This window comes from Trachypithecus francoisi, unplaced genomic scaffold, assembly GCF_009764315.1.
Source record: "Trachypithecus francoisi isolate TF-2019V2 unplaced genomic scaffold, Tfra_2.0 Lachesis_group15, whole genome shotgun sequence".
Lineage (NCBI taxonomy): Eukaryota > Metazoa > Chordata > Mammalia > Primates > Cercopithecidae > Trachypithecus > Trachypithecus francoisi.
Window position 1 is genome coordinate 56,302,057 of NW_022681460.1, and position 14,252 is coordinate 56,316,308.

At 45.5% G+C, this 14,252-nt stretch overlaps 1 protein-coding gene across 3 annotated transcripts in view; it reads right to left on the reverse strand.

Annotated features, from left to right (window-relative positions):
* Positions 1-8,166: 8,166 nt before the first annotated feature.
* TULP4 (TUB like protein 4) overlaps positions 8,167-14,252 on the reverse strand; it is a 290,551-nt gene continuing 284,465 nt past the window's right edge. For all 3 annotated transcript variants that reach the window (XM_033234932.1, XM_033234933.1, XM_033234934.1), the window contains exon 15: positions 8,167-13,392. In XM_033234932.1, coding sequence (XP_033090823.1) covers positions 13,276-13,392 — 117 coding nt within the window. In that variant the 3' untranslated portion in view covers positions 8,167-13,275. The remainder of the gene's footprint in view (positions 13,393-14,252) is intronic.

The following is a 14,252-nucleotide window of genomic DNA, read 5'->3' on the forward strand; positions in this document are numbered from 1 at the left end:
GCAGAAGTGAGGGTGAGCGCTGGCCCAGGTCAGGCAGCAGAGGGAGGGAGGGAGCTCTTGCAGAAGTGGCCGGGACTTGGTAATGGCTACTGTGGAACAGGAAGGAGAGCGAGGGGTCCAGGACAGCTCCCCGTCATCTGGAACCGCTGTGCACCCTTCCACAGGGTCCCAAGACCACTACACACTGGGTGGAGCGGATGAGTTGGTCTGGCAGAAAGGGACTCAGCAGTCTTGGAGATAGAGAACCAGCTGGGACCATACCCTCTGCGGGGCAGGGCTGTTTCTGCTCTGCATGGGGCTACCTGTCTCCTCCAGGCATCACAGTGATTGGCATGTGTTAGACACTCCATAAATATTTGCTGATTAATGAAAGAACAACCAAAAAAATCTGTGTCCTGAACTCACTAATTGAGCGCCTTAGCCTGCCTGGACTCAGCAATACCTGTGTAGCCCTCCAATCGGAGTCTGGGCTTACGCTGCCCCCAACACGCACCACACACAGCCGAGATGTGCTGCAGGCAGCTCACCCTGCCTCGTGACAGCTGATGGTGACATTTCCAGGAATCTTGAGAGTCAATTTTTAAATACAGTCATTATATAAAATTAAATTGCTACTTACAGCACATCTCTCTCCAACTCCTCATTCAGTGACTCTGGTGGGAATATTTATACCATGGAAATCAGCAAGAGCCACAAATCAGAGTTGATTTCATTTCACTGTTTTAGTCTAGGCTCTAGACTTAAGAATGTGATGAAGGCAGTGTTCATAATGCAATTTAAATTTAAAATGCGTCATATCTGCAGCCATCACATTGCAAACAGCACAAAAGAATCAAGGAGATCTGATCTTCAAAAACTATTATCCCATTTAGCGAAGAAATGGCTTATGTCATTAATGTATGAGTCAAGTTCTAACATATGTTTGTGATGTTTCATTGAAGACACATTTTCGTTGTTTCACTTTTGTCTTGCTCAAAAATGTAAATGAAAATAACCAACATTCATGTTGAAGCTACATTTGTTTACCAATTACAATCATAGGTTGGCTGCAAGACAAACATTTGGCAAAAATCAACAAAAGCATTAGCTATTAAGTCTGGCTATATGGAGCTATAAAAAAGAATATTGTATATTTTGTTATTTTAATTGTGTACTGCACATCCTATATAGCAATACAATTTATAATGCTCATGTAAGGTATATTTATTCATTCCAAGTTTGTTTGTATGTTTCTGGAGAGCTGGTTGTTAGCCATTAACCAGCACACCATTCCACTTGTTTGTCAATTTATAACCTTCAACTCAAAGCATTGTTCTCCTGAAGAGGGCACCAGAAGGGGATGGAGCCCAAACAACAGAGAGCACTGCACGGGGAATGGGGGAGAGGCTGTTTACCCATCAGCAAGGACTTGGCAGGCGGGATAATTTCAATGTGAATAGGAAGAAGGCTGAGTGCTGATCAAGGTGCCATTTACATTTTATACTCACTACCTTCTTTTGGGAGGCTCACGACTGGTTTTGTTTATTTCCATAAACATACAACAAAATAATCCTCCAGATCATCTTCGGGAACCTGGACAAAGTCTGAACAAAATGAACCCATCTTCGTTCGGAGCATCATCTCCCTAATGGGAAGCTGACTGCAAAGGAGAAAGGAAGTTAAAAGCAAAGGTCGGGGCGGGCGCAGCTGCGCAGATTTCCCTGGAAGGGAGGCTTCTGCCTGAGGTGCTGGCTTCTGCTCTCTGGGGAGCTGGCGCTTGTTCTCTATGGTTCAGCATGCTTCAAGGAGCGATTCTGAAAGAGGGGCTGTGGCCTCATGGCTCTGAGATTTGCTCCTGACTTTTTCAACACACACTGCCTGGATTAGAGGAAAGTCACTTACGATTTTCTATCTGAGATTTCCCCATCTCCTAACTGGGATCAAACCTTTGTAGGGGAGGAAACATTTCTTTTCCTCACCCGTCACTAGGGTCATGGCCAGGGCCCCCATTCACAAGAGAAACCCATACAAATTTTATTTAATACAGCCATGCACCTCATAAAGATGCTTCAGTCCACAACAGACCGAATATATGATGGTGATCCCATATGATTATAATACTGTACTTTAGTTGTCTCTTTTCTATGTTTAGATACAAAAATACTTGCCGTTGTGTTTCAGTTGCCTGCAGTGTTCAACACAGTGACATGCTGTGCGGGTTTGCAGTCCGGAAGCAATCAGTGGCCCCACAGAGCCCAGGTGTGCCACTGGTCGTGCCTCTAGGTCTGTGTAAGTGCACTCTGTGAGGTTCCCACAGTGACAAAATGGCCTAGCGACACATTTCTCAGGACACTTCGCATCGTTAAGTGATGCAAGTTTTACATGACACAGGAACCTTCAGAAATGAGAACCCAAAGACACGGACACCTGTTTTTTCGTTTGTCTGTTTTGAGATGGAGTCTCACTCTGTTGCCCAGGCTGGAGTGCCGTGGGGCGATCTCGGCTCACTGCAACCTCTGCCTCCCGGGTTCCAGCGATTCTCCTGCCTCAGCCTCCCAAGTAACTAGGATTACAGCTAATTTTTGTATTTTTAGTAGAGATGGGGTTTCACCATGTTGGCCAGGCGGGTCTCAAACTCCTGACCCCAAGTGATCCACCCACCTCGGCCTCCCAAACTGCTGGGATTACAGGCGTGAGCCACTGTGTCCAGCCGACACCTGTGTATTTTTACACTGCTAAGTCTGATGAAGAAGTGGACAGGTGTGAAGGACAGCTGGACAAAGGAGTGTGATCCCCTGGGAATAAGCTGGGGGACTCCACAGTGCCCATTCGTGCAGGCTCTTTTCTGTGCCCCTGTCTTCAGAGATGAGACGTTCCTCTCCTCTGGGGGCAGGGAGGGCACCTGTGGAACGAGGGTCGTGGACCTGCTGCAGGGACCAGGGGGTGTGGGGAAGGTGAGAGCGACCTTCCTGCTTCTGCCGTTTTCTCAAATGTCAAGGTGCCACATTCTGGGGTGATGTGTCCTGAACCCCGTCACCTTCCCCGAGAAGGGCTTGTGGGGTCTTCCTGCTGTCAGAACAAGCTGTACTGTGGCTCTCGAACCTGCTGTTACATGAGGTTGGCTCTGGGTGTCATCTTTACCTCTGCCTTATTTTTGGAGACGACAGGTATCCAGATGGGAAGAACCGAAAGTCATCCGTTCTTGCCATTTGGATGGGAGAAAACCTTGGCTAATGAGATGATGTTCAGCTGTGTCGCTACAGGTACTGAGGATTTTTTTAAAAGTACCAGGCTTGGGCCGGGCGCTGTGGCTCATGCTTGTAATCCCAGCACTTTGGGAGGCCGAGGCGGGCGGACCATGAGGTCAGGAGTTCGAGATCAGCCTGACCAACATGATGAAACCCCGTCTCTACTAAAAATACAAAAATTAGCCGGGCGTGGTGACTCATGCCTGTAACTCCAACTACGCCGAAGGCTGAGGCAGGAGAATCGCTTGAACCGGGGAGGCAGAGGTTGCAATGAGCCGAGATAGGGCCATTGCACTCCAGCCTAGCGACAGAGCGAGACTCCGTCTCCATACAAAAGTCCCTCAGAGTGCTCGCGGCCGGGATCGCGCCTAGAGCGGGAGAGCGCAGGGCGGGTGCACGCACAGGACAGGACAGGTTCGCGCGCAGGCCGGGGACCCTGCACTCGGGCGTCTGCGCTCTGGTCGAGGGCTCGTTCCTTGGGGAGTTTCCTTTCCTGTTCCCTACCCTGAGCGGCTGCCGCTCGTGCTTTTGGTCTGACCCAGGCCGGCCATGGCTTCAGCTTGGAAGAGCTACAGAAAGATCCAGAAGAGGTAAAGGTGTTGCCTGGAAAAGGCAACTAGGAAAACAGTACGTGATGCCCTTCCAGCTGAAAAATCCAAGACTGAGACAGAAATGAACAGGATGCAGCAGAAATCACGGAGGAAAGCAGAACTCCTTGATAGCGAAAAGCCAGCTGCGGTGTTTGCTTCCATTACAGGGGACCTACAGTGACACTCGGTGACTATGTATGGGGTCAGCCAGGTGAGGAGGCCAAGTTCTCGCTAAGAACGTGTAGATGCGCTCCCCAGAGAGGTCGTGTGATCTCTTGGTATAGGGTCTAACCGGGCAGGGTTATCCATGAGTGTGAGCAATCCATTGACACCTACTTCTGTGGAAGGCAAGGCGGATACAGTTCTTATCTTCTGTAGAAGGAAAGCAGAAAACACGGGTGGAATCACCTGACTCAGGTTGAAAAAGGGTACAAATAAACAGAACAGGCCCCCTACGACACTGGAACAGACCATAGGGAGGGGCTGACGAACGTTCTAGAGGAAGTGGATGAGGATGGAGATGAGGCTGTGCAGAGAACCATTCATAAAGCCTGGCTGGAATCAGGAGCGAAAGGAGCCCGGGGGACAGGGGGTTCTGAGACTTTAAAGTCCTTTTGGGAACTGTGATGTGGAGGTGCTGGTGTTCCCAGTAGGGGAATACTGGTGAGCTGCACATACACACTTACAGGTAACTTCTTACAGGGGCCTCTTCTTTTTTTTTTTTTCTGAGACGGAGTCTCGCTCTGTCACCCAGGCTGGAGTGCAGTGGCCGGATCTCGGCTCCCTGCAAGCTTCGCCTCCCGGGTTCATGCCATTCTCCTGCCTCAGCCTCCCCAGTAGCTGGGACTACAGGCGCCTGCCACCTCGCCCGGCTAATTTTTTGTATTTTTAGTAGAGACGGGGTTTCACCGTGTTAGCCAGGATGGTCTCGTTCTCCTGACCTCTTGATCTGCCCGTCTCGGCCTCCCAAAGTGCTGGGATTACAGGCTTGAGCCACCGCGCCCGGCCACAGGTGCCTCTTCTAAGCAAAGGCAATGCATTCTCCATTTCCTACTGGAAGATTTATTTAAATAAAATATGCCTGTTAAACAAAACAAGCAAACAAAAAGTCCCATAGCACAGATGCTTTCACACCTGGTTGGTTATGTCTTCAACATAGTGTACCAGTCCTTTATCCACATAGATAATTCACTTTTTTTCAGGTATACTCTCAAGAGGTCCACATCATGAAAAACAGGTTAAGAAATGAGATAGGCCAAGTTAGCAGAGCCAGGGACATGGCCACCAGCTCGCTGCGGCCCAATCGGGTACCTGTGCTGCTGCCACAGTGAGTGTGGAGGACCAGGTCAGGGATGGGACAGAGGGGCTGGGCTTTTGCTGCTTCTGGCTGCCTAGCAGGCGGACTCCAACCAGTGGGTTACATGGAGGCACTAAGTGGGTCTGGGCAGTGTGGTGTTCTCAAGAGGCTGGTTTGGTCTAGTCTGACCCATCCGCTCTTCCCGGGAGCTGTTTGTGGAGAAACGTGGCCTGTGTCTCCCACAAAGACTGTTGGGCTCATTCTCTTGCCATCCTCCCACAAGCTCGGCTTGGCTTACATTAGCACCTGCTGGCAAGTGTGTGTGTTAGAAAAAGAGAATGTTTACAAGCTCATCCTGTGGGAGGGAACCCTGGATGCAACAGTGAGACCCACTGGCGTGAGTGCAGTGCACAGGAACAAATGGGCTGGGGGCGCGAGGCTGACTCCATGTGGCCTAAGATGGGCAGGGATCCTGAGGGTTCCATGATCTGGATGCTCTGTGGCTTTTAGGGAAACTTCCCTTCCCAAGCTGCCTGAATCTATAAGGTCATCAAAGGAACCACTTAGCGAAGAAGAGACTTTTCTTCCACCAGTGCAAGAAATGGGACCTAGGCTGGAGCTGGTTGTTCCAAAGGGTGGAGGAAGGCAGTTTCTTTCTATTAGAGGAATGTTTTCTCTGAAGTTCTGTAACAAAGGAAACTGATGAGAAACTGGTGAGAAAACACAATCCTGGGACAGAAGAGCCTCCTGCAGTCAGAAGCAGGTGCTTGAGGAAGGCAGGAAGTGGGACTCAAGGGGACCCCATGGACTCAAGCACAGAAAGAAGTTCATCACTCGACGGTGTGTCTCCTTCTCATAGGGGTTGGCGGGGCGGGGGGAGCGCATGAGTGTGTCATGCACATACTGTGGTGTCTGGACTGCCTGCCTTTTTACTGGGGAAAGAAAATATAACACTGGTCAAGACCCAGTTTCAGTGACCCCAGACATTGAAATAAAAGGAAATGCCCCTGCTCCTGGGTGAAAGTGCAAGATTCTCATCAGTGGTTCCTAGAAGACCCTCAAGGTGACACAGGACACACCGAGTTGATTCATGTGAAAGGATGAACCACAGACCATTCACATGAGCTGGAGGATGAAACAACAGGGGACATGGAGACCCTTGGTTCCCAGGACAGAAGGGAATGGTGTCAGGGCTGGGCACTTCTCTACTTTTGGAGGAGTGGAAAAAGGAAACACTAGGTTCTACCCATACCCTCAGGGTTGAAGACGATGGGAAATGACTGGCACAACTGGGAGAAGGCAATGTGACTGGTTGCCTCTATCAATCATCCAAGCTCCCCGCTCTTTCCCAGGACAAGAACTATCCCATAGCTGTGCCCACAGTGAGGATGCTGCACCATCACTGGGTGCAGGAGAGAGCCTGGGAGCCAGCCAGAGCTAAGTGGCAAATGGGATGCTGGGATTCCCAACAGTGACCTGGAAGAACACATGGGCAGGTCAGAGGACAAAGAGCAAGATGCTTTGCAAGGTGTCTGCACGTTGTCTGAGCGGTGGTTGAAGCTTAAATTCCTATGACTGCCGGGCGTGGTGGCGGGTGCGGTGGCTCACACCTGTAATCCCAGCAGACAGGTGAATCACCTGAAGTTAGGCGTTAGAGATCAGCCTGGCCATCATGGCGAAACCCCATCTCTACTAAAAATACAAAAATTAGCTGGGCATGGTGGTGCACGCCTGTAATCCCTGCTACTCGGGAGGCTAAGGCAGGAGAATCGCTTGAATCTGGGAGGTAGAGGCTGCAGTGAGCTGAGATCATGCCATTGCACTCCAGCCTAGGCGACAAGAGCGAAACTCCATCGCAAAATTAAAAAAAAAAAATTCCTATGACTTACAGTGAGGCACCTTCTTTTCTTGAAGCGATCGCTCAGACAGGAACTCTGAAATGGGTTCAAGAAATGCACTGGCACTTCAAATGAATGGCTTCTTATTCTTCAGCGCATAAAGCAGCTGTTTCTAGGAAGTGTAGGGAAACAAATCCACACAGACTGGCTTCTTTGTGAAGCCTGGGTGAGTAATAAAACTGATCAGCCGAAGGTTCACTCTTTACAGAATTCAGTAACAAGGACTCAAATCTCATTCTATAAAGTGGATGAGCTCACCTGATGAGGGGCAGGGGTGGCCCATCTATAATACTTGTTTTCATGGGAGATGAGTAAGTGTAAGTAGCTCAGAGCTTATTACAGGCAAATCTTTACCACACACCAGAGTGAGAAGCTAGGAATAAACCAGGTCTATTCATTAATGTGACCCAGAAATCTTGGATTCTGTTTCAGGACTGGTTTTTGTCTGGTTGAAATCATTTCAACCTCTCACTGCTTCCATTTTCTTCTGAAAGAGTGGCAAAAGGTATCCACTTCATAATGGAGTTGAGATTTGGCTGTGGTTAGTATCTTTCATCCTTGGAAAACTGCAATGCAATCTCCATGAGACAGTTATTTCTCTTCTACAGTGAGTGTTGGGAGCTAGGTTAGAGCAAAATTGATTCCTTATTCTTTGAAAAACACCAAAAAAGGTAGTTCTGTAAATGTACACATGTATTATCACAGATATACCTCCCATGCCACCTTCCCACCTCCCATAGTCATAGGGAACTTGAGGGCAGAGGAAGGAGGCTCACTAAGCACTCATGAGGAACAACAACAGTTAACAGTCATATGAGCACTTACGAGTCGAATTGCTTAAAACCTAGGTTTAAGTTTCCTACAAATTAACAAAGATGTTAATATATTTGGCAACTCTGACCTTTAGGTGCTATGTAGATGCACTTTCAATCGAGTCCTCTTTTAAAAAGCCATGAAAAACCAAATGCAAACCAGATCATCAAGACAGCACAATCTCTGGCTTCCCCAAATGGGCAACATGATGACCACGGTCTCAGGGGCTCGAGTAGCTGCTGGCAGTTACCAAGAGACCCAGGAAGCAACTGAGGGTGGGGAGGTCATGCCAATGGAGTGAGGTGATTTCTCCTCACAAGGCTCAAGAATTCTGCACACAATTTTTTTGATCTGCAAAATTTTATTAAGCAATAGCTGGACAACTCTTACAACTTCAAATCATCAAGAAAAAAATAAGGAGATTAATCCATCTCAATAATAAAGACAGAAAATAACTTGGACAAACCACATCGTTTTCAATGCAAACCATTAATGCCTTCTAGAATATCTCCTGCACAATCTAATACACAAAATACATAAGAAGAGAGGCAAATAAGGATGAGCTCATTAAAACGCATTTGGGAATCACAACAGATCTTGCTTGTAGAGTAAAACAAAGCAGGATGCTGAATTTAAAAACAAACAAACCAACACTGGAGGAACTGAGGTGCACAAGCAGTGCACGCCACTGCCGAGGTCTGGACATGAACATGCTGGTGGTCTAGTTTGGTCTGGGACCTATGCACCTGCATCGCGCACTTATGGTTTAAAAAAAAAAAAAAAAAAGGAAAAAAGAAAATGCCAGTAGTAATAAACTCAGAAATTATGTCCAAATTTACAGTACCAAAATAATGCATTTATAAACAAATGCAAAAACAATACCCCTTTGGTAAATAATACAGTGCCTTTTTCAGTCAAATGCATAACCCATGCTTTTCTACAACACGAAAAAATTTTTATCTACAATAAACAACAAGATCTTAGAACCCTACCCCTCCCCTTAAAAAGAACTGTAAACAGAAAATATAGGTACAAGTTACACAAAAATTGCACAAAGCCAAATAAAATGGAAACAAAGTAAGCCACAACCTATCAGAGTTTTATCAGCCAGAGGTAAGGAATCACACAAATGCTGAAGAGTTCTGAGTTGTGTGCTGTTACAGAAATCCCAGGAACTCAAACGACATTGTGGACACATTTTTGTCTCCACTAACTTTGCTTACAACCATTGACTTGGCCAAATGATACAGGCCCACAGCGACACCATGGACTCCTTCTCCACAGTTACTGGGCCAAACTTTCCTTTTCAAGAAATCTGTTGAATTTGAAGACTGTGTAACATGGCAGAGCACACTCAGGAATTTGAGGTGACCTAGGTATATATTCCTGTGGTTTTGGGGACAAGTAGTGACTTATTTCAGGGCTGTTCTCATGGACACCCAGCTAAGCAGGGCACACACATGGAGACTCCTCTTACCTAGAATCAGTACTTCTGTGTATTCTATGAGAACACAATTCCAAACGCATTTAGAGGTGTATTTTCTAAAGATATTACTTTAAATGCACTGGTTTATATTCAGTACATAGCTCATTAACACAGGAAAAGAAATATTTCTCTCCACAAAGGCAATGTTGTGAAATATACTTCCCATGAAAAGTGGAATAATGAGGCTGTTTAGTGTTGCACTCTTAGGCTGTGAGAGCTGTAAGGGAGTTTAGAGGGTTGTCCAGGCTGACCCTTTCATTTCACAGATGGACAAATGGAGGCCTAGCCAGCCCCAGGGACTTGCCCAAGATCACCCTCCAACCTTGTGGCAGAGCAGGCTTGACCCTGGGGTTTCCTGACTTTTTGCTACGAGTACAGGATGAACATAACACATTCTTCCATGTCCTTGTGGGACACTTGACAAGGGAGCAATGACTATGGATAAAAAATGTTAGCCTGCAAAATCCTTTGATTTATGCTGCCATTACAGCTTTGAGATTTTCCGGCTTCTTTGGCCCCAGTTTTTCTCGGGATATACATTCAATGGGTATATTGTACACAAATCTGTGCCTTTGGTTTGATGAGGTTAGAGCTAAAACAAATTTAGAATTGGTTATATTTGTTAATATATCATACTTCCCTCAAAAAGTCATAGATTCTTTATACAGTTAACCTTTTACTGGACTGCTTTTAAATTTAGGGATTCAATGAGGTATCTTGATATTCATAAACTATTAATAAACATAAAATTTTTAGAAATCTCCTGCATAAAGTATAAATTTTCGTCGTATTTAGTCAACAGAGCCTGACTGAATGAAACCGTACTTGAAAATAAGACCACTACCATTAAGTGAAAAGTCACCGTACTAGGAGTGCACAGCCCGCAGCTTACACCTGCCTTGGCGCAGGAGGGCAGCCTCTCTTTTCAGGCCTCTGGGAGAGGGGAGTTGAGCAGTGGCTGCTGGGGTCACTCCAGTACAAACTCACGTGCGCCAAACATCCGAGACAGAAGCCTGTGCCTCCATCGGGGAAAAATGCCTTTTGGGGAGTGAGCTAGGAATTTAGAAGCTTAGTTAATTATTTGCTAAAAAAATCCATTTTTTTCTTCTCACATATATTTGTAACTTTCATTTCAAGGATTTTCCCCTATATTTGCTCTTATTAAACAGGTTCCAAACAGGCTTTTTCAGGGTCTTTATATCTCAAAAGCAATTAGAACACAGAAAGTGAAGCTTATTACCTAGTAATTCTTTCCTTGGCTACTCTCATTCTAAAAGGCCTCCCCTTTATATTTCAGATCACCTTTTATTTTCAGATAAAAATAAAATTTTCAAAAGAAGAGTGAATAGTATTTGAGTGTTATCTCAAAAAAAGTCTCCTTTGTATATAATCAATAACAAAAAAGTAAAAAAAAAGATTTTTAAATGATTAATATGAATTTTTTCCCAATTAGAAAAGTTACAAATTGCCTAGCAAAAAACCTTCTATTGGCCAGGTGTGGTGCCTCACGCCTGTAATCCCAGCACTTTGGGAGGCCGAGACGGGCAGATCACCTGAGGTCAGGAGTTCAAGACCAGCCTGGCCAACATGGCGAAACCCCATCTCTATTAAAAATACAAAAAAATTAACCAAGGGTGGTGGTGGGTGCCTGTAATCCCAGCTGCTCGGGAGGCTGAGGCAAAATAATCACTTGAACCCTGGAGTCAGAGGCTGCAGTAAGCCGAGATTGTGCCACTATATTCCAGTTGGGTGACAAGAGTGGGACTCCGTGTCAAAAAAAAAAAAAAAAAAAACCTTCTGTTATATCCTATTTCTTGCAGCAAAATATACTGCGACCAAGTAAGTCATTACAAAGATACTGTTTTTCTAAATAAATAAAATGGGCATAACTCACCAAAACATAACAACAAAATAATTCCTAAGAACACTATGAAAAGCAAGATAAATAATTATCTCTTAGACAATAAAACAGGGGAATTGCATTTAAATTATCTGACAGGCTATAACCATTATTGCACAACTAGTAAGCACTGAAACACCATATCAAGCTACAGAAACTCATATAAAAGAATTAATTCTGATAACATTGCTAAATTCTTTCTGGAAGAATGCACCCACTAAAAATATCAGGCCCAATACTTTAAATATAAATGAGAAACCCTGGTATTAGATGGGAGATGTCCTTTGCCATATCAGAAAACCTCGTCAGTATTTCTTTGGGGTTTGGAGAGAATCAGGAGTGATGTCATGTCATCTTGTTCTGGGAAAAAAATGGGTCGGTTTCTTTTGTAATTTTTAACTAAAACAGGGGATTAAAAAAACTTTTACATTTGAAAATACTTTTCTGTAGCATCTTCTACTTGTCTGTTTCCAAATAAAATCCAGATTTGGAACTCAACACCAGCAGATAGTTCCTGTGCAGGCTCCTGCACAGCAGGCCCAGGAGAGGGGCCTGATCCTAAACAACATCACAGGTAAGAATAACTGAAAAAACAAAAACAAAAACAAACAACAACAAAAAACACTGGGTTTTGTCCTCAGGGCTTGAACGCTGCCCACAGGTTCTCATGAGGAGGAGGAAGTGGGAAGAGATATTCTAGGTAGTTTTTTTTTTTATACAATTAACAAAGTGTGATCAACCAACTACCTAGGTATAATTTTAACAACGTTTTCTCAGTGGTTTAGCTCCTTAGTAAACAGTCTGTACAGTTAATAAACAACTTTTTTTCTTAAAGAAGATCATGAAAATTTTGTCAAAGATTTGACCATACTCATGTATTTTAATACCCTGGTGAACACTTAACATTTTTTTGGTAACATTTATAATTTGATAGAAAGCATTTGTAGTCAACTGAATTTTAATGTAGCCAAGAGGAGAAAAGGAGTGGTTTTAAATCAAGCCTTATCTACACTTTTAGAATGGGAAGGAGTAGAACAGGATATCTCACGGGAAAGATCACATTTACAGTAATGTGTTCCAGATTAAAAAGTAAAAGGGGCAGAGAGAGTAGAGGCTGTTTCTCAGCATGTGGGGATCTAGTGACTGCTACCACATTATTTGAGAAAACTGCTACCACTACCACAGGCCAGGATCTTTCCATTTTTGTCTCTCACCTTCTCCCAGAACCAGTCATACTGAATGATCATCACTGATCCTACAGAACTTTGACGTACGATGAAACTAGTGGAGGCTTTCAATGTAAACATCCTCAGTACAGGAATGTAGCCCTCATACTGCTGCTACAAGTCATACGCTGAGTCACACCGCTGTCTGCAGAGTGATGTGAACCCGTGTATACGTGCAGTTTCTTCTTCACCCTTCGTCCCTTCCCCAACATCCTCAATGAGCAAATCACATTTCTACCTTGTGAGAACACCCCTGTAAAGATCCTACTTCGTTGGTCCAACACAGTGTGTCTGCCCAAATGCCCGATGTTAATTAAGTCACCTTTTGGGGAGTAACATAATTAGTGTAAATCAAATGCTGTCCCCACCCCGTTCCCCAAGAACCTGTATCTTCAGAATTTTGGGCTGTGTTTTGTAAAAGCTTTTTGCTTTTACACTAGTGGTGATGTTGGAGGAAAATGCACGAGAATGCATCCTCCCTATGTCTGAAAGAATAGCAGGCTCTAAGGCAGTCTGTCTTCATTCTGAAGGGCCCAGTAGAGCATTACCACAGCCAAGCTATGTTTCTGGAAAGAACAGCAGGTGCCTAGCACTCTTTGCTTCCAGATGCCACTGAAATGAAAGAAGAAAAGAAGAACAGACAATAAAAGGTAATAAAGCCCAACCAAATAAATGATGACTACAGGTCAGCGCCCTCTCCTGGGCCTGCTGGGCTTTTCCAGTTTCGCTGTTGGCTTCTGGTCCTCCCAGGTATCCGGCCCCTTGAGGGCTCCTCTGGCATCTCCGAAGACCTCTTCCAAAGGCTCTCTGCATCTCTCTCCTCTCCACACCAGTCTCTTCATTTGAGGCGCTGAGTCACGTTGGCCAGGGCAACTGCAAAGGCCTGCACGGCTGAGAACGGGTACTGGAAGTCTAGAATATACGCATTGCCATCAATCCGTCCAAATTGCATCACCTGGAGGAGGGCAGGGGAAGCAAAGACATTACAGAACAAGGCAAAAAGGCCAGGAGCGACAGCTCATGCCTGTAATCCCAGCACTTCGGGAGGCTGAGGCGAGCAGATCACGAGGTCAGGAGACTGAGACTACTCCTGGCTAACACGGTGAAACCCCGTCTCTATTAAAAATACAAAAAATTAGCTGGGCGTGGTGGCGGGCGCCTGTAGTCCCAGCTACTGGGGAGGTTGAGGCAGGAGAATGGTGTAAACCCGGGAGGTGAAGCTTGCAGTGAGCTGAGATCGCACCACTGCACTCCAGCCTGGGCGACAGAGGAGACTCCGTCTCAAAAACAAACAAACAAACAAAAACCAAACCAAAACAAAACAAACCAAAACAAAAAAACAAGGCGAGCAAGGCGACAGCCGGGTCTGCATGGTTCCTGATGGAAGCAGATCGCACTGTCTATGAGATGCTTTTTGCTAACACAAGTGACTCTGAATCTGGTGAAGCTTCTGTATCTAACTCCAAGTTTGTAGGAAACAAGGGGACTGAGGAACATGTTAACACAATGGAGACAATAAGCAAGGTTTGGAATGTGGGGACAATGGCCTCCAGCTCCATCCATGAAAAGTTACCTGGGGGCACAACGTCCAATGTTGGGGTGATGGGCATACTAGAAGCCCACCCCCCATTACGCATGTAATGCCCATGTAACAAGCACATGTACCCCTGAATCTAAAAGAAAAAAGAAAAAAAAAGAATGGGGGGAATGCTAGAGGCCAAATGAAGTGGTTTCTTCATGTAGGAAGTAGAAAGGACAAAGAAAAGCAGAAAGAAGCACCAACAGGCCAGAGGCTCCAGAAGAGAAGCAGCATTG